Here is a 19476-nt window from a genome sequence, read left to right on the forward strand (position 1 = left end):
TTAAGCGCTGGCGTGCGGACTCCGCCACCCACACACCAGCCAGAAGATTCTGCCCTATGTCTCCGGAGCAGAACAACTTTGCAAAAGATAATTGTATTGTGAAATGTTTTGACTTTCCATTTCAATGACATATTAAATTAAGGATGTAAGAAAGATGCTCAAGATAAGAAATTTTAAACAGCTACTTGCAAATTATCTGAGTGTGCTGTTCACTTAATTTTGATTAATGCTCTCGGCATTAACAAGCATAATGAGATTATCTTTAAAAAACCTACATATATGCGCAAAGCCTGTGTGAATACACAGGTGAAAATAGATTCGTGTTCCATAAGGTTGGGGGTGGGGGCATAGAGAAGAACAAGCCCGATTATAATTGTGCAAACTTTGAAAACGGTAATAGAAGACCATACGTTCCCTGTCTAGTTTTTTGATCACCAAGGTTACCAAGCTGCCATTTGTAATTCTGGATGAAACTGATAAAACCTGCTTTTGATTCACCTGTCGGGGCCAAGAGTGTTCGGAATGATGCTATCCAGCATTCATTATGATGGAGCATTAGGTTGCATTTAAATGATGACAGCTGCTTAGGTAAGTCATAAGTGGTCAACCCATCAATGTATCCTGACCTCTTCATTGATAAAAGACAAATCTTCCAAGTGCTTTGTCAAAGCTATCTGAAACTTATATTTCTATCCCACAACTGACTTGTGTAGTTTTACCACAATATTCAGTCTTAGTTCCTACAACAATACAAAAAAAAAATACATGTCTATATTATAGTAATTTAAACAAAAGAAAGCAATGGGACAAGAGTAGTAATTGTATGAACTTTTACCCCATAACAGAATTCATGGCAGAAATTGGTTAGGGGAGAGGATTAAAGGAGTGTCCGTTTGTTAGTGAATCTATTTATCTCTCCCCACCCCCAGCAATGTACATGGATTGTTTTGCAGCCGCTTATTTGCATTTTGCATCTGTCCATTAAAAAGAAGCTGTCAGAGTGTTACTGTTTTTCCATGTTGCAGATTGTGGAGATGCTGGTAAGGACTCGTATTTACTCCCAAAATATTTCAAAGCAAATAAATAACATATGAAGTGTCGGCAATGCCCAATTATGGCAGCATGGTCTCACAAACAACCAAGAGAGAGATGAAGACAATGATTTATTTTGGTGGCTCTTGGCACAGACAAATGATGGCCAGGACACTGAGGGAACTTCCCTGCTCTTTTTCCCAATAGTGTCATGGGACCTTTTACATCCATCTGAACAGGTCTGACATCACATCTGAAAGACAGCAGCTCTGGCAATGAAGCACTCTCTCAGTATGTAGAGTGTCAGCCTAGGTTTAGGCTGAAGTCCTATATTAGGGCTTCAACTCACAATCCTCTGACTGTATAGCAAGACCTCTAGCACTGAGTTAAACTGACACTGTTCAGGCAGTGGCCAATTAATTCTAAGGTCATTCTATTTTTCTAATTATTGTCCATAGAGACATTTCATTCCGAAATAGTGCAAACAAAATACATTTAACAACAAAAGAAAGGAATTCATTTATTCACAATGTTGAATTTGTTTAATAAGATGCACGACACAGGCACATAATTACAGCGTGAAATGATGACAAAAGCAAAAATCACATTCATTTAAAGGATTCCTTCCGTTAATTTGCATCCTCAAAAGATGTTATGTTATCGGCATAGTGGTGACTGGTGACTCTGAGGGACGGGAATTGTATTTAACATCCCAGTTTTTGAAATTATCAGGTGAAATACAGGCTGAAATATGCCACTCTGTTCCTGTGTTTCCTGAATTCCTTGTCACTGGCAAGCTAAAAATAAAACAATTCTTAAAATTTATGCTTGCTTTCTTTCACCTCTTCTGAAAACTGATTTTCATTAGTATTGTTTTCTACATGTATTATACATATGCTGGTGCCTTGCCCAAATGGTCATTCTTCTGTGAGTTCAGACAGTGAGCATTAGCGAGTTACTCGATCATGGGCATATAACAGCTGAGCCCAATCCTCATCTGGCATCCATGCACACAATTTTCCAACAGATATTGCTGGACAGTGATCAGGAAAGGAAACCTCAGCTGGTTTTTCCTTCCATTGACCAGGCATGCTGAAGACAGCTGTAGCATCACTTAAGCAGAGATCAACCAACCTAACACGGGACCCAGAATCAAACTTGAGTTCCTCATTTGCACGGCTCAGTAATATTTTGGTGGTGCATCACTGATGAAACGACCAGCAAAGCTTTGCATATTATCTCAAGGGCCTTATGCTTCTATTCTTAATTACTCAAAAATTACCAGCATTTTAAAATTATATTTGTTTATTCTATTTCTTTAAAAATTCACAAAGATAGAAACTACCCTTCTGTCGTATTTTGAACTACTAGTGATTAGGCTCAAAGGACATTCCTGTCACCGTGGTAGCCATACCTCAATTCTCAATGTTCGCTTTTTTGGAGCAGGAACCAAATTCCAGTCTGGAGAACCAAATTTCATCGGCCACGTAACCTGCCTGTTCCTTGGTTTATTAGGCTCATATGTACCAGGGCTACAAATACACAAAATTCTCCTTTTAGTCCTGGTTGCACAAATGAATCTAACATCAATTTAAAAACATAATAAATATTATTGATGTGCATAACAGATCATGGTTTAAAAGGAACTATTGAATTCAGTGCATCATAGTAAACCTGGGTTTAAAAAAATCTGCAGTTCATCCAAAACACAAGGCTGGTTGCTTAAATATTTTTTTATATATATATTTGCATTATTTTGCTTGGTTTGCATTTGGATGGTAGAGCCCTCAGTGTTTCCTAGTAGGTATGTCATAATGATGTGATTTGTGCATGTGTGATATTAATCTGTGATTTCATCAGCTGATCAAACATATATTGAATTGTTCAGAAAGGACATTTTGAAAGTAAGAAAAGACACTTACTTAAAATGGCTGCTACAAGTCACCTGATCTCTGGTATAGTTTCTAGAAAGTTCCAATGTGAATTACAATTCAGACATGTCACGACATCCGCATGGAATTTCATACCTGCTGATGTCAGGAACTACTTCAGATTTACTGAAACTGCACTGGACCTCACATTTGTATTCCTATAAACTTACCTCTCAAGTGGAGACAGAAAGCTCACTAGGACAATAGCCAAATGAAAAGGTGTTCTGCCTATCTCATCAAGATGAAAAATAGATACTCAGGAGTTAATGGCTGGGATATTACAGAATCTAATCACCTCAACTGTAAAACAAAAGCCATGGTCTATCCAGACATCAACTAAGCAAATACCTTATGAAATCATTATGGGGAGAAAGGCCATGTACATGAACAGCCATTTCTGTTCTAGAAACAAGCTGCTAAGGAAAAAACATGCCAGTGGGGCAATAATAATATCAAGTTAAGGCCCTATCTCTATTCCAGTTTAAAAGCCAGTGCAGAGATGGAGAATTTTTCATCAGAAGATGCAAAAATTATTGACTTTTGGAAAAGAAGGATTGCATCTTAAAAAGAAATTGTCTCCAGCAACTGCAGTTTTACATGGGCTCCAACTTCTGGAATCTCAAGACTACCGTGGAGAAAACTCTGCCACAGTCACAAATACCAGCAAAGGACTCATGCACAGTGGACACTCAATTTTTTAACCTTTTAGCATTGAATTGCAATTTTTTATTGAAAAGTAACTTCCTAATGTTTAGCCTGGAATTCTGCATGTGTGTGTGTGTGTGTGTGTGTGTGATTGTAAAGGTCGGACGCAGGTTTATCTTTTTAAATATTTTTATATCTTATCCTGGGTGGGCTTTTAAATTCAATAAAAACTAACCCCTTTTTGTTTTACACTCAAGAAAGCCTGCCAGACTGGTTTCTTTGCAATCAGCACATAAACGGTTAAGCACAGACATTGTGTAAGTGCCTTCATTCTTGCTAAATTCATACAAAAACCCTCTTACAGTCAGATTTGGAGGGGTACGGGGAGAAGGCGGGAGAATGGGGTTGAGAAACTTATCAGCCATGATTGAATGGCGGAGCAGACTCGATGGGCCAAATGGCCTAATTTCTGCTCCTATGTCTTATGGTCTTATGGTAGGAGAGGGGAGTCATTCTTACCCCTCCTCAGGTGACCGTAACAGGTATTATATATGAGATTTTACCGACAAATTAACTAACTACATCAATATTCAGGGAATATCGATCAGACGAACTGAGAGGAACCATTTAACAGAAATATGACTGATGTAAATCTGAGTATAAAACTGATGCAGTAGGGTGTGCATTAAAAAAAACCCCATCCAAAGATAAGGTTTTCCAGTAAGGAAAGCCAATACTCATACAATCACTTTATGACACTGTTGTTAGAATGATGCAATGACGTGAATGGAAGTTGCCATAGTCCCAGAGGACCATAGGCTGCTCTCTCATTACAGAGATGACTGGTGGTGAGTTTAACCTGAGGGTCACTACGCCTCAGGTGAGGGGCGAGGTTGAGAAGGCGGGGCCTTCATGGACGACCTCAGCCGTTACAGGAATTGAACCCACGCTGTTGGCATCACCCTGCATCACAAATCTGCCATCCAGCTAACTGACACCATTGTTGGAATGATACAAAGTGGACTTGGGTCTGGCTCATTAATGTTATCTCCTAATTCCACTAAAACCAAAATGAAAACTACTCCAATAACCAGTAGATGGTTTCACCCCTCACAAATGCAGGATGAATGTCCACGGCAAAGCTAAGTTTATAAAGTTGCTCAGCAATTCAAATGAATTTCGAATGTTTTCAATGTTAGTAAAGAACTAACTCCCCCATCAGCTCCGTCCTGAAACCTGACCGCATTAAAAACCACAACCACATCACAAGAATTATGCAGAAGGTAGATGTATAACTTCAGGCAGAGGGTTATGTATCGGATTTCACAGGTACTGGTCTGAGACCAGGATCTGTAGTAAACCAGCCAATAACAGAGGGTTACTGAATTAAACTAGACTGTACTATTTTTCACTGATGAATTCTCATCTGGTAAACTTCCACTGATTATGTCGCAAACATTAATATTCAGTATCACACACACACATCATGAAATATATCATTCATCATTATCGCTAGAACAAAAGTTAAAAGCAAATAAGCAATTACAGAATTTACTTAATCAAGTCAAGTATTTTAAGCCTTCCAAGAGATATATTTTTGGGAGACACTGATTTTTAAAAAATTTTCATAAGAATCATTTGTTTCTGTAATCTCATCTTAGATTTAGATCACAGTTCACATAATTTGGCCTTTGCTCTCTCGGTATATGTCATTATCTGAACTACTTAATGAGATGAAAGGCAGTTTTCATTCTCTGCAGCTGTGCTTTGAATTTGACAGATTTTATAGGAATAATTTTGTACAGATCATTCAATAGTTTTTAATTTTCAAAGCCTGCCTGCTCATCGATTGTGTATTACTGTCTAGACATATTTTATTAAATGTTCTTACACTTTTTTTCTAAAAGTTTAAAGCACACAGATTCCATCTAACTTTCATAAAACCAGAAATGGTAGATGGTCTACTATTCAAATAATAGCCTGAAAATGTTGCACTGAGGGAAGCCACACAAGGAATTGAACCATCCTAGGTTAAGCATTGGAGAAAGAATCAATTTTTAAACTGCAAATTAAACCAGATGCAATATAAAACTATCAATTTCTTAAAAGGTATAGGGAGCTATTTTACAAATGTCTTGAATAACTTGGTTTTTTGTTACTAAATAAATACTCAGAAATGATCACAAACAAGTAGGATACATGCAAAATACTAAAAATTCAGCAATACTCGTGATATGGCCCAGGTCCACTTCAGGGACACTCTCCTCTCAACGTTACCCTCTCCCTTCATTGTGACCTTCAGAAATCATGCTGCTCAATGCGAGCCTTAATTAATTGATTCTTATCACTGTCCTACTCCAGGGTTTGAGCATAAAAATCAAGGCTAACACTTCAGTGCCATTTGGAGGGAGTGCTGCAACGTCAGAGGTGCCGTCTTTTAGATGAGACGTTCACTTGAGTGAATGTAAAAGATCCCATGGCAAGATTTTGAAGAAGGGCAGGGAAGTTATCCCTGGTGTCCTGGCTAATAGTTATCCCTCCATTAACACCACAAAAACAGATTACTCCTGTTTGTGGCAGTTTGCTGTGCGCAAATTGACTGCTGCATTTCCTGCATTATAGCAATGACTACAATTCAAAAGTACTTAATTGACTGTAACGCACTTTGAAATGTCCAGTGGTCGTGAAAGGCACTATAAATGCAAGTCCTTTTTATCAGGGTCACAACTGGTAGCAAGGGTGCGTTCTGAAAAAAAACAGAAGCCACACAGAGCTCCTTGGTGATAGATGGAAAAGATGGCACTGCTCCAGATCGTGATGCTTCACAAAAGTAAATACTCCATACATACAGCACGACAAGACAAATCAGCATTCGTTCTTTGTAGACGATAGACAAACTGAAGGATTAAACCACACACATAAACACAGAACAGACACACACATACTCCATCTAGTGGCCAAATGTGTGTATTTTTCATTTCCCTGCATCCTTATTTGAAGTTGTTTTAAACAGGCCACACTTTGCTGGAGCGGGGCATCTGATGGAGTGCCCTGGTACTTAAGACTTCTTTGTGTGCTTTTAGGTTTTATTTTTTTTTCTGCAAAGTTGTTGAAAGTGTGAACTGGTAACAGCAATTAGGGCAACAGTGCATCTGGAACATTAGCAAACAACAGAAGAAAGAGTGTATCTCCATCATCAATAAAACTCAAGAATTGAGAAACACACAGGAAGGCCTGAGAAGGAGTGTGAATTAAAGAATGGAGTGAGTGAATTCAATGTCAAATAAGAGACAGAAAGAGAAATAAGGAGAGGGAAAAAAAAGTTGGATTAAGGAAGAAAAAAGAGGCAGAAAAGAAAAAAAAGGAACAATTAAAATTCACAACCTGAAGGAATGGGTCTCCACACTTGTTATTGTTTACTTTCTGGGCTAGAGGGGTTCGTTATCAGTCATTAACAATTGTCACATTGTTAAGAGGTTGCTTACGCTTTCAATTACTAAACCTAACTTCCTGTGGTGAGTTTAATAAGTAATTAATGTGCAAATGAAACTCACAATAGAAAAATGTTCAAGAGACAATTAAGATGCAGAAAAGATTGAGGGAAGTAGTAGAACTGTTGAACAGATGAGATTGAGAAAAAGCTTGTTGGAGCAAATAGCATTTTCCTGCTGCTAAAATTTCTCTTGATATAGATTGATAGCTTGATGAATAAATCAGTGCTAGTGAAAGGGTCTAACAATACATATACAGAATAAATGACAAAGTAATTAATTAATCTTTGTCAAGTAAATTGCCTGTGGAGAATTTCTGATATTAGCAGCTTGAAGAAATACTTTAGGCTTAAGATTCATTCTGGCAGCTCAGTTGCCAAGCGCAATGGAGCCTCCGCCTCACATCCCCCCCCACCCACCCCCAACCCCACAGTGCCCTATAGTAGGATGCAATGGGGCAGTTCCCAAATCTGAACCGGCAGGAGAAGCAGATGAAGAATCAGCACTTCTTCAACAGGTGGTATAGAAAACTAAAGACCTGGTAGCCTTCTAGCAGCCAGCTTGCTAAGTAACAGCTCTCCAGCAAATATGAACTAGGGAAGATTTGTCACCCAGAAAAAAATATTGTTTTAAGACTTATCCATAAACTTACACAAGCTGACTGCGGCTGAAATACAGCTTCATAAATATCATATTTCTGTGGCAAATGGGAACAATGATAAAGTAGACATAATTGATACATAGAAGGGACCAGTGGGGCGAAAACAATAATTTGCATTTATATAGCATCTTTAACGTAGAAAAGCATCCAAGGTAGAGGGGTATAATCAAAAAATTGGATGCTGGGCCAAAGAATAAGATATTAGAAGAACTTTGGCCAAAGAGGTGGGCTTTAAGTGGTGGCGGGGGGGGGGGGGGGGGGGGGGTGCGATCATGGAGAGTGAGACGTTGAGGCAGGTGTTTAGGGAGAAAATTCTACAGTGTGAGACCTTGGTGGCTGAAGGCATGGTCACCATTGGTGGGGGTGAAGGCGAGGGGGTATCTACAAGAGGTCAGAATCAGAGGAACAGAGAATTTGGGAGGTTGTCAGGCTGCAGACGGTTACAGAGATAGGGGACTGGATTTTACGGACCCCACCAGTATATTTGAAGTAGGTGGAAGGGGGGTGCTCATAAAATAAAGCACATGGCCTTCCCATTGCCCTCCCACACACCCCCGACCTGTCTCCTCATTTTATGATGGGCGAGGAAAGCGTCCTACCCTTGGGCCTATTAAAGCCCTTAAGTGGCCAATTATTGGCCGCTTAAGGACCTCGTTCCACCTCCGCCTCTATTTTGCCCAGAGCAGAGGAAGGTGGAAGCCAAGCGGGAAGCCTGGCAGTTTTCACTGCATGGGCTGCTGAGGGGGAAGGTGGTGGACCTCCTTTGGCGGGGGTGTGGTATGGGTCCCTGTCCCCATTGGCGGCAAGCCTCTCCACAAAATCATACCCCTCTTTAACCATTCCACTCCCCGCCCCCCAGCCTGTCAAACCTGGTCCCCCACATCCCCTCACTTACCTTGAAGTCTGGGCTCCATCACTTCTTCTTTGGGACTGCTTGTTGTCCCAGCACACCACAAAACATGATGCTGCTGGGACTACATAGCTGCTGACTGAAGATTGGACCTCCTCCCAGTTGGGGATGGAAGCCTCACTCTGAAACAATTAAGGCTGCTCCCAGCGTCAAAGGGCTGTGGAGCAGCCAGATTTTGGGTGGGCAGGCTGATGACCTGGGGAGGGGATGGGCGAGGGATATGATCTATCATAAAACCCAGCTCAGGGAGGGGTGAGGCTTTGGAGGGAATTAAACTTGGGGTTAGGAACTTTAAACACACCGAAGTGCCAGAAACCAATATAAATCAGGAAGGACAGGGATGATAGGTGAGCAGGACTTGGTGCGGTACAGGGTACGAGTTGCAGAGTCTGCAATGAACTAAAGTTTACAGGGCACGAAGGATGGGAGCGGATGCAGGATTGCATTGAATCTGGAGATGACAGAAGCATAGGATGAGCATATGGGTAGGAATGCAGATGAGAAATGAAGAGATCATTTACTAGTAAGAATCATTCTACCTTTTAGTAGCTTTACATACCCAGGAACCACCAATTTATTCAATGAACTTTGTCTGCTCCTTGGAGTTGTGGAACCAAATGGGGCACTTGCTGGTTTGAAAATCTGATCTTTTCCCAATTTTCTCTGATATACTGCAGGGCCAGGCGACATAGTCAGCTGTTGAGAGCAAGTTAAAAAAAAAATACAACAGAGATACAGTTCACAAAATGGCAGCAGACAATTGAAGAGTAGATGCAAGAAGGAAGGAGGGGAAGACAAAGTGAAGGTAAAGAGAATGAGACAGCCACCGAGGTAGAAACAGAAGAAATGATGCAGACAAAAAGGTAATGTAGGTAAAATGATAGAGGGATAAAAAGCAGAAGTCTAGGTAATATATTTTGTAAGAAGATGAAGAATGAGCAAGCATTAAGTTAACAAGGATGTACCAAAAAGGATGCTGATCAGATCAGAGCAATTAGTGATTTCTCTTTAATGACTGTTTTGATGTACAGTACCTAAATATTGTAAATGATAGTTTAAACTAAGTTTCAATGTCATAGCAAGACCAAAAATTATAGTAGTCAGTTCAACTAAATAACTAGCCAGTTACTGTCTCCAGCAACAAAGTGGCCTGAGAGATATAGGGGAGTGAAGGAGAATCATGACATTGATGTTGGAGTACACTGTGCTATCGAATGACAGGACACAGGCTCTGCAATTCCCTTTGCAGCAGCTTTCTGATCTCAGAAAGATGTAAGTGGAAGCAACTATTCTCCAAAAAGAGGAAGGGAACAATCAGTGGCTAAACCCCTCCAACACACATGTCCTCATCTCTCAGCATCAGCCCCAATAGCAGAATGGACAGAAGGATGGCAATATGATACCTGCCTGCCTTCTCAGCCAAGAAAGAACCCAGAAGAAGGAAGAAATTTAAGTTCAGCAGGGATACAAAATGATGTTATTGTATATTGACTGCTTCAAGCTCTGTTTGAAGTCTTTATCCTCTAGCTATTCCAGGCCCAGGCATTTTCAGTCATCAGGAGTGCACATTGTAGAGCACAGGTCATGGTGAAGCATATAAACCATGATAACCTTCTTAAACAATAATCAACTATTATAGCATGAGTGAGAGATTGTTTCCAGTTTTCTCTGATCGAATTTTAGGGTTGAATATTCTCACCCTCTGAGCCAGCCAGCCTTTCACCCTTTCTTACAAAAGCTCTTGTCGGATAGTACAACTATCAATAAAATATATATATTATAAAAATTATGAGGGAATCTCTCTCTTTTAAATTTGGTCCGTGTGTTTTTGGGGTGGAGGCCGAGGACTACAACTCCTGGCACAAGCGCAGAGTGCGGCAGGGGAACATGCCACGCGTGCTCAATTTACAGATTTCCTTTGAGACCATGCTCAGAGATGGAGTGAAGAAAGTGACCAGGGGACCTGGGGGGATGGAACGAAATGTTGATCAGGTAACCAAGGTTTTGGAGCACAAAAACGAGCTCACGTGACGAGATTAGCCCGGGCTGGAGAAACCACAGGAGCGCAGCAGCGCTAGTCTCGAAGCAGCTATGGGAGCACGTGGCTGAAGGGCGGTGGTGCTTGGCGCTGCTGGGAGTTGGGGCTCAGAGAATCAGGGGACCAATAATTGCTCAGCGCAGCTGGGAAACTAGGACTCAGAGAAGCCCGGGAGTAGCAGCTGTCGTTAGCTCAGTGCAGCCAGGGAGTAGTGTCAGCTCAGTGAAGCTGAAGAATTGCAAGTTCAATGAAACCGAAGAGGTATCTGTTCAGTGCAGCCACTGAGCAATGATGTTCTGCTCAGCACAGCTAAAGAGCTGGCATTGTGCCAGAGATTAGATGCTGGGGTGCAGCCTTTTAAATCTAGTGGGACAAAGTCACGGGAGAGGAAATTGAGCAACTGAGGAAGCAGTCATTGGGGCAGGCTGAGTTGGAGTTGCTGTTGAAGGGAAATCAGAATCTAATTCTTCAAAAGGGAGAAGCTGAAATCCCTTGTGAGGAAAATAGAGATGGAAGAACTTTGTGACACATGGTGATCACTTATATCTGGGTGCATTGCTGAGAAATTCATGGGACCTGTCTTGGTTATGATTGCCATTTGGTGTGCAGTTTGTGGTTTGTGTTCAACCACAGTTTGCCTGTTAAAATTGATGTTTATGTCATGTTAATTCTGGATGTTGGAGTATAAGATAGATAGTATTTACTGCTTGCTTTGTTAACTTCTGTATGGTAAAAGTTCTTCTGTTTGTTTAAAGCATGGAATCTTGCGTCTTTATTCTTGTAGTAAATATCTGGGATTTCAAATTTCATATACTTTAACAAAAAAAAGTTCCTGGTCCCTAATTCGTAGCATACCTGAGGCAGAAATCGAACTGCTGTCCTTGCTCCTAGCACATATCCTATTTTACTCTCTGGTTTCTTTTCTAGGTTATCATTCAAACTGTATTTCTGCAAAACAAAATGTAAATCAGAGACCACTTGAAATGAATACTATACTCAGGTATGGTAGCATATTGGTCATTTTACTGGATTAATAAACCAGAACAAGCCTGGACTAATAACCTGGAGATGTGAGTTCAAATCCCATCATGGGAATTTAAATTCAGTGACTTGAATAAATCTGGAATAAAAAGATAGTAACTGGTAATAGTGACCAAGAAACTACTAGATTGTTAGAAAAAAACCTAATTAGTTCACTAATGTCCTTTAGGGAAAAAAATCTGCTAACCTTATCCAATCTGGTCTATATATTCGACTCTAGACCCACAACAATGTGGTTGACTCTTAACTGCCTTCTAAAATGGCCTAGCAAGCCATTCAGTTGCCACCACCAACTCCAAGGGTAATTGGTAATGAGCAATAAATGAGGCTTTGCCAGCAATGCTCACATCCCATGAATGAATAAATAAAAGGAAACAACAGGATATTACAATCTAGGCACATGACATACAAGTTTAATGCAAATGCTAACATTTTTAATAATATAAAATAGTTTTAACCAATCCAGATTTGTTTGCGTCTTGGCAAGTACTGAAGAGTCAAATGTCTTTGCAATAATCTTCAAAGATTTGTCCTTTGTCTTCAAAGATCAGCATATTCTTCAATACGTTGATAAGAAATAATTATGAAATTCGTAGATTAAAGGGGTAAGACTTGCTCTTGTCACTCTGTGCAGTGACATTGAAAATATGTTGCAAGGGTTGCTTCTGTTTGATATCTCCAATGAAATCTTAAACAGATTCTAATAATGTGTTTATGTTATTTCTAGAAATAGCAGACAAGAGAGTCTTCAGTCCTCTCCAGCAAAGATCTCCATATAATCTGAATGGCAGCCCATACCAGATCACCTTGTACATCAAAGAAGCATTACCTTCCATCCTGGCTAATAACATTTCATATGAGTGGCTGAAAATAAGGTACTTTGGCCATTATCATTAAGCCCACCCTCACTTTATGACACTTGCAACTATCGATGGCTAGCATTTAGATTTACAATAGTTCTCATGATTACATTTATTCTCACAATGTACCATGGCTGGTGAAATAAAAAGAATAGTAGCTTCATGCATACAAGATAAGTGTCATAGCAACCAGGTCCACAATTTGGTGTTCCTCTTATTGGGGGATATTCATTTCCATGTCTGTCTGGGGCCCAGTGAAGTGGAAACAGCTTTCGATCGGGAATATGTGTTCGCAAATTCTTCTTTTTCCCTAGTGGAATTCAAGAGAAAACATTGATCCAATTGACTCTAGTGCAACAGCTCAGAAACAGCAACCAATTACTTCCTAGTTACCATTTCACATTAATGAAGTGAAAATTTTGAATTATTTTGGCACCTTTTCTTCATTTAACTATGAGCTACTAATAAGATGTGCATTTATATAGCACCTTTCACAACCTCAGAATATCCCAAAGCACTTTACAGCCAATGAAGTACCTCTGAAGTATAGTTGCTGCTGTATTGTAAGAAACATGGCAGTCAATTTGTGCAGAAGCAAACTCCCACAAATATCAATGTAACACTGATCAGATAATTTTTTTTAGCAATACTGATTGAGGGATAAATTTGTCCAGGCCGCCAGTGTTAACTCCCCTGCTCTTCTTTGAAATAGTGCCATGGGATATTTTACATCCACTTAAGGGAGCAGGCTGGGCCGCAGTTTAACGTCTCAAACAAAAGATGTCACTACCAGTCCTCCCTCAGTGCTCAACTGGAGTGTCAACCCAAATTTTTGTGCTCATGTCTCTGGAGTGCATCTTGAATCCACAGATTTCTGACTCAGATGTGACAGTGCTACCAAATGAACCAAAACTAACATAATGTCATCAATCTACCATCAATGTTTCACTCATTTATAGACGAACTAGTCTCTTGACCTAACTGGAGATTTTTTTCTTGCTGAGTGAACAGGGGCTCACAACACACTGCCTTACTTTGGAACTCATCTTGCAATCACACACAGAGGAACCAGAGAACAGCATGTGTGGCCAAAGTCACACTGGTGTAATAGCAGTGCTTTTCTGAGGTTAAGATTGAGGCAAATGGTTGTAGTAGTGTAGGAAACATTTCACTCCACTATTTTACCCTACCAGGAAATGTTTGATGCTGATACTAGGTGCCTAAAGTGATGCATGTTCTTAGCCCAAACTAACACTTAGCTTGAGCATCAGAAAATTCAGGTAAATTTTCTTTTAAATTAAAATGACCGTCTAGAAATTAACCCATATAGCTGTCTGTATCCTATCTCACAAAATGCTCTTCTCACCCATCACCCCTGTCCTTGCTAACCTACATTGGCTGCTCGACCCTGGGCATTAAATTAAAAATGTGCATCTTCATAGGAACAGGAGGCCATTCAGCCCCTCAAGCTTGTTTTACAATTCAGTTAGCTAATGGTTGATCTGTATCAGAGGAGCTGAGGGCTATGAGGAGCTGGCATGAAAGAGGAGTTGAGGTATTTTGTCGTGAAGTTTCTTGCTGGGGATGATGGCAATCTCCTCGCAGACCGTTTTGTTGGTGTGGAAGTCATTGCCAAGGCGGGTGTAGTATTTCTCAATGATCACTCAGGCGGCTTTCTTGACCGTCTTGGTCCTGACATGACCCATCCTGGATTCCAGCCATGATCTTATTGAATGGCGGGGCGGGCTTGAGGGGCCGAATGGCCTACTCCTGCTCCAATTTCTTATGTTCTTATGCATGCTGCAGAATCATAATGCAGTGGTCAAGGAGAAGTACTGCCGAACTAAAGACCAACTGAGTGCTGCTTTAGTTCAAATGAAGACGGACATTTTACCACCTAAGGGATACCGTGAATAATATTTTGAGAAAACAAGCTTTTCAACAGACTTTAAAGGTGTTCAGTTCAATCATAAAATTTAACTGTTAATCTCCTTTAGTTTAGATAATAGAAACAGTTAATGATTTGAACAGTTATATTGATATATAAAGGTATTGTATTTTATTTAGAAAGAAGCATGTTATATTGTTATATTATTCATAGCGCTAGGAACTAATTGTTATGAGAATGTACATCCAGGATACCCCATTTACTGTTGCACAGCAATCAGCTGCTGAGCAATAATGTATTGGCCCACCAAACACATGGAGAGCTGTAAGAAATACACAGCATTTTGAGTCTAAAAGTGTGATTATTTTGAATGTACGGCAAACAGAACACATTACACTACCTGAAGGGATTGTGGAACTGAATTCAATAGTCACTTTCAAAGGGGAATTGGATCTGTACTTGGAAAAAAAATGCAGGGCTGTGGAGAATTGTACTGATCCAACAACTGCCTCAAATGGCTAGCACGGATATGATGGGCCAAATGGCTGGCTTCTGCGCTCAGAAGATTCCAGCAATGATATTCCTTAATAAACCCCACCAGTCTAAAATCCAGCATTCCCAAAATTAGGAATCGTTTCCTTTGAATCCACCCTGGATGCTCAAACTGCAGTCAGGACACAGAAGATTTCCCTGCTCCCTAACAGTTCGCAGACGTGTAGCTGGGAATTTATAACCCGAATAAAACCTTGCACCGGATAACCAGGACGCACTGCTGCGCCTATGTTATGCTACTTTAACTGCCTCCCTCTCTCTCTATACTATCTACACATTCCTCAGGTATAACACACCGAATAGCTCACCTGTCCATTGCAGAGCCATGCCGAACACTGTTACTTTTCGTTGCCATTGGTTACTCAGTGTTTATATGTAACCGCCAGCAGCACGCATGCGCTGGGGATTTACAGACCGACCTTTCCCAATGACAAGAATAGACATTCCCGCCCACCCCTCTCACCCCGCACTCTTATCAGCCCCTGTCCAAAAAGTGGCGTGAATGACAAAGGAGCAGAAGGGGAAGTGTTTGATGCACTTTCCAACTGCTGAGATATGTGAAGCATATAATGAAACAGCACAGAAGGAGGCCATTAGGCCCATCGCACTGGTGCCTGCTTGTTGAAAGAGCTATCCAATTAATCCCACTAGCTATGTAATGGTGGTGGATAAATTCTGTACATGGAAGAAATTTTGGATTAAAGTGGGGCGGAGGTCACATTGATGTATTAATATAATAAAAGCAAATAAAAATAGAAAATGCAGGAGAAGCTTTCATTTTTACATAAAGGGTGATAGGTCTGTGGAACACATTATGGAATAGGTGCCCAGACAAGATATCACTATAAGCTTCAAGAGGGAAGTAGACATGTGATTGTCAATAAATGGGATTCAGGGTTATTAGAAATAACAAAGGAAATACAGTGGATAGGTAGGTTAAATGAGATTAAAGTCTTCTGCTTTAAGCTATTATCACAGAATCACACAGTGCAGAAGAGGCCCTGCGGCCCATCCAGTCTGCACCGACACGTGAGAAACACCTGACCTACCTACCTAATCCCATTTACCAGCACTTGTCCCATAGCCTTGAATGATATGACATGCCAAGTGCTCATCCAGGTACTTTTTAAAGGATGTGAGGCAACCTGCCTCCACCATCCTCCCAGGCAGTGCATTCTAGACCGTCACCTCCCTATTTACTAGATATGGGAGAAATGTTGAGTTTACAATGTCTAGACGACACTCCTGTTCTGACCTAAATGTGTTCAGAAAAGGTAGAACAGTAAAAACAAAATCTCTCCAGAATGAATGAATAGGTGGGCGAGTGCAGACACCAGAACATCCTTCATTCTAATACTTTACTCATGGGATAAATATTAGACAAGGAGCTCACATTTAGAAATGTAAGGAAATAAGGTCAGGTTATTATTATTGAAGAATAGTAATTGAGAGAACATGTAAAATCATAAGGAGAAAAAAAAATCAATCCATTAACCCGTCCCTTTACTATTCCAATTCATCCAGTCTGGTAATTACCCGCACATTGCACTCCACAAATATCATTAGTTCCACTACCTGGCCTGGTAGATCATTCCAAATGTTTGCCATCCATTATCACATACGCTTATCTATTTGTCCTGCCTCCTTAACTGCTTGGTTAATAATTATCTTTGCAGGAACTATGGAAACAGTATGTGGTTCCTGCAGTAGCACAGTTTCATTGACTACAAAAGCATAAAGCTACAGAGACAGTGAATTACTGAGTCCAAAATGGAGAAAGTGCCTGGTTTAATTGGTAAGTAAGAAATGGGCCAAACCTATATACTTAATCTTTCAATTATATAAGAGTTAATGGAGTGGGATGTTGAGATATGTTTGCTATCAGCTAAAGATATTTAATACTAAGGGGTTGAGCTGTGACTTTTTTTTATTAATTCATGGGATGTGGGCTTCGCTGGCTGGGTCAGCATTTATTGCCCATCACGAATTGCCCTTGAGAAGGTAGTGGTGAGCCGCCTTCTTGACCTGCTGCAGACTATGTGATGTAGACACACCCACAGTGCTGTTAGGAAAGGAGTTCCAGGATTTTGACCCAGCGACAGTGAAGGAATGGCGATATATTTCCAAGTCAGGATAGTGAGTGACTTGGAGGAGAACTTCCAGGTGGTGGTGTTCCCATCTATCTGCTGCTCTTGTCTTTCTAGATGGTAGTGATTGTGGGTTTGGAAGGTGCTGTCTAAGGAGCCTTGGTGAATTCCTGCAGAGCATCTTGTAGATGGGACACACCTGCTGCTACTGTGCGTCGGTGGTGGAGGGAGTGAATGTTTGTGGTTGTGGTGCCAATCAAGCGGGCTGCTTTGTCCTGGACGGTCTCAAGCTTCTTGAGTGATGTTGGAGCTGCCCTCATCCAGGCAAGTGGGGAGTATTCCATCTCACTCCTGACTTGTGCCTTGTGAATGGTGGACAAGCTTTGGGGAGTCAGAAGGTGAGTTACTTGTCGCAGGATTCCTAGCCTCTGACCTGCTCTTGTAGCCACAGTATTTATATGGCTAGCCTCGTTCAGTTTATGGTCAGTGGTAACCCCAGGATGTTGATAGTGGGGGATTCAGTGATGGTAATGCCATTGAACATCAAGGAGAGACAGTTATATTCTCTCTTGTTAGAGATGGTCATTGCCTGACACTAGTGTTACTTGCCATTTGTCAGCCCAACCTGGATATTGTTCAGGCTTTGCGGCATTTGGACACGGGCTGCTTCAGCATCTGAGGAATCGCACATGGTGCTGAACATTGTGCAATCATCAGCGAACGTTCCCACTACTGACCTTATGATGGAAGGAAGGTCATTGATGATGCAGCTGAAGATGGTTGGGCTGAGGACACTACCCTGAGCAACTCCTGCAGTGATGTCCTGGAGCTGAGATGACTGACCTCCAACAACCACAACCATCTTCCTTTATGCTAAGTTAAATCCAGCCAGTGGAGAGTTTCCCTCCGATACCCATTGACTCCAGTTTTGCTCAGGCTCCTTAATGCCACACTCGATCAAATGCTGCTTTGATGTCAAGGGCAGTCACTCTCACCTCACCTCGGACGTTCAGCTCTTTTATCCATGTTTGAACGAAGGCTGTAATGAGGTCAGGAGCTGAGTGGCCCTGGCGGAATCCAAACTGGGCATCATTGAGCAGGTTTTTGCTCAGCAAGTGCCACTTGATAGCACTGTTGATGAACACTTCCATTACTTTACTGATGACCGAGAGTAAACTGATGGGGTGGTAAATGGTTGGGTTGGATTTGTCCTGCTTTTGTGTACAGGACATAACTGGGCAATTTTCTACATAGCCGGGTAGATGCCAGTGTTGTAGCTGCACTGGAACAGCTTGGCTAGGGGCGCGGCACAAGTCTTCAGTAATATTGCTGGAATATTGTCAGGGCCCATAGCCTTTGCAGTATCCAGTGCCTTCAGCCGTTTCTTGTTATCACATGGACTGAATCAAATTGGCTGGAGACTGGCATCTGTGATGCTGCAGAACTCGGGAGGAGACCGAGATTGATTATCCACTTGGCACTTCCGGATGTAGATTTTAGCTAATGCTTCAGCCTTACCTTTTGCACTGATGTGCTAGGCTTCCCCCTCATTGAAATTGGGGATATTTGTGGAGCCTCCTCCTCCAGTGAATTGTTTAATTGTCCACCACCGTTCACGACTGAAATTGGCAGGACGGCAGAGCTTAGATCTGATCCGTTGGTTGTGGGATCACAGAATCACACAGTGCAGAAGAGGCCCTTCGGCCCATCCAGTCCGCACCGACACGTGAGAAACACCTGACCTACCTACCTAATCCCATTTACCAGCACTTGGCCCATAGCCTTGAATGTTATGACGTGCCAAGTGCTCATCCAGGTACTTTTTTAAAGGATGTGAGGCAACCCGCCTCCACCACCCTCCCAGGCAGTGTATTCCAGACCGTCACCACCCTCTGGGTAAAAAAGGTTTTCCTCACATTCCCCCCTAAACCTCTTGCCCCTCACCTTGAACTTATGTGCCTTGTGACTGACCCTACAACTAAGGGGAACAGCTGCTCCCTATCCACCCTGTCCATGCCCCTCATAATCTTGTACACCTCGATCAGGTCGCCCCTCAGTCTTCTCTGCTCCAACGAAAACAACCCAAGTCTATCCAACCTCTCTTCATAACTTAAATGTTTCATCCCAGGCAACATCCTGGTGAATCTCCTCTGCACCCCCTCCAGTGCAATCACATCCTTCCTATAATGTGGCGACCAGAACTGCACACAGTACTCCAGCTGTGGCCTCACCAAGGTTCTATACAACTCCAACATGACCTCCCCACTTTTGTAATCTATGCCTCGATTGATAAAGGCAAGTGTCCCAAATGCCTTTTTCACCACCCCACTAACATGCCCC

At 41.5% G+C, this 19476-nt stretch overlaps 2 protein-coding genes across 2 annotated transcripts in view; one reads left to right on the plus strand and one right to left on the minus strand.

Moving 5' to 3' along the window:
- Nucleotides 1-1708: 1708 nt before the first annotated feature.
- LOC144684069 (ciliary microtubule-associated protein 3-like) lies at nucleotides 1709-15376 on the minus strand. Its single transcript, XM_078547784.1, has 6 exons — nucleotides 15358-15376; nucleotides 12780-12919; nucleotides 11564-11656; nucleotides 8656-8792; nucleotides 2447-2564; nucleotides 1709-1829 (listed from the first exon to the last, which is right to left on the minus strand). Exons 1-6 carry the CDS (start codon nucleotides 15374-15376, stop codon nucleotides 1761-1763), a joined length of 576 nt encoding a protein of 191 aa, XP_078403910.1. The 3' UTR covers nucleotides 1709-1760.
- A 1395-nt stretch (nucleotides 15377-16771) lies between these two features.
- LOC144683478 (acidic mammalian chitinase-like) overlaps nucleotides 16772-19476 on the plus strand; it is a 58151-nt gene continuing 55446 nt past the window's right edge. Inside the window, exon 1 of the mRNA XM_078546530.1 lies at nucleotides 16772-16844. Within this exon, the coding sequence (XP_078402656.1) occupies nucleotides 16820-16844 (25 nt within the window). The 5' untranslated portion in view covers nucleotides 16772-16819. The remainder of the gene's footprint in view (nucleotides 16845-19476) is intronic.

This window comes from Cetorhinus maximus, chromosome 8 (genome assembly GCF_964194155.1).
Source record: "Cetorhinus maximus chromosome 8, sCetMax3.hap1.1, whole genome shotgun sequence".
Lineage (NCBI taxonomy): Eukaryota > Metazoa > Chordata > Chondrichthyes > Lamniformes > Cetorhinidae > Cetorhinus > Cetorhinus maximus.

Bases quoted from the DNA above. Each gene is read 5' to 3' on its own strand.
- LOC144684069 (XM_078547784.1), bottom strand. The intron at 8,793-11,563 runs GTATGCTACGAA...TAATTGTTTCAG, and splicing joins CAGTTCGATTTCTGCCTCAG to AGTGAGGCTTCCATCCCCAA. The intron at 1,830-2,446 runs GTATGGCTACCA...TTTTATTTTTAG, and splicing joins AGCGAACATTGAGAATTGAG to CTTGCCAGTGACAAGGAATT.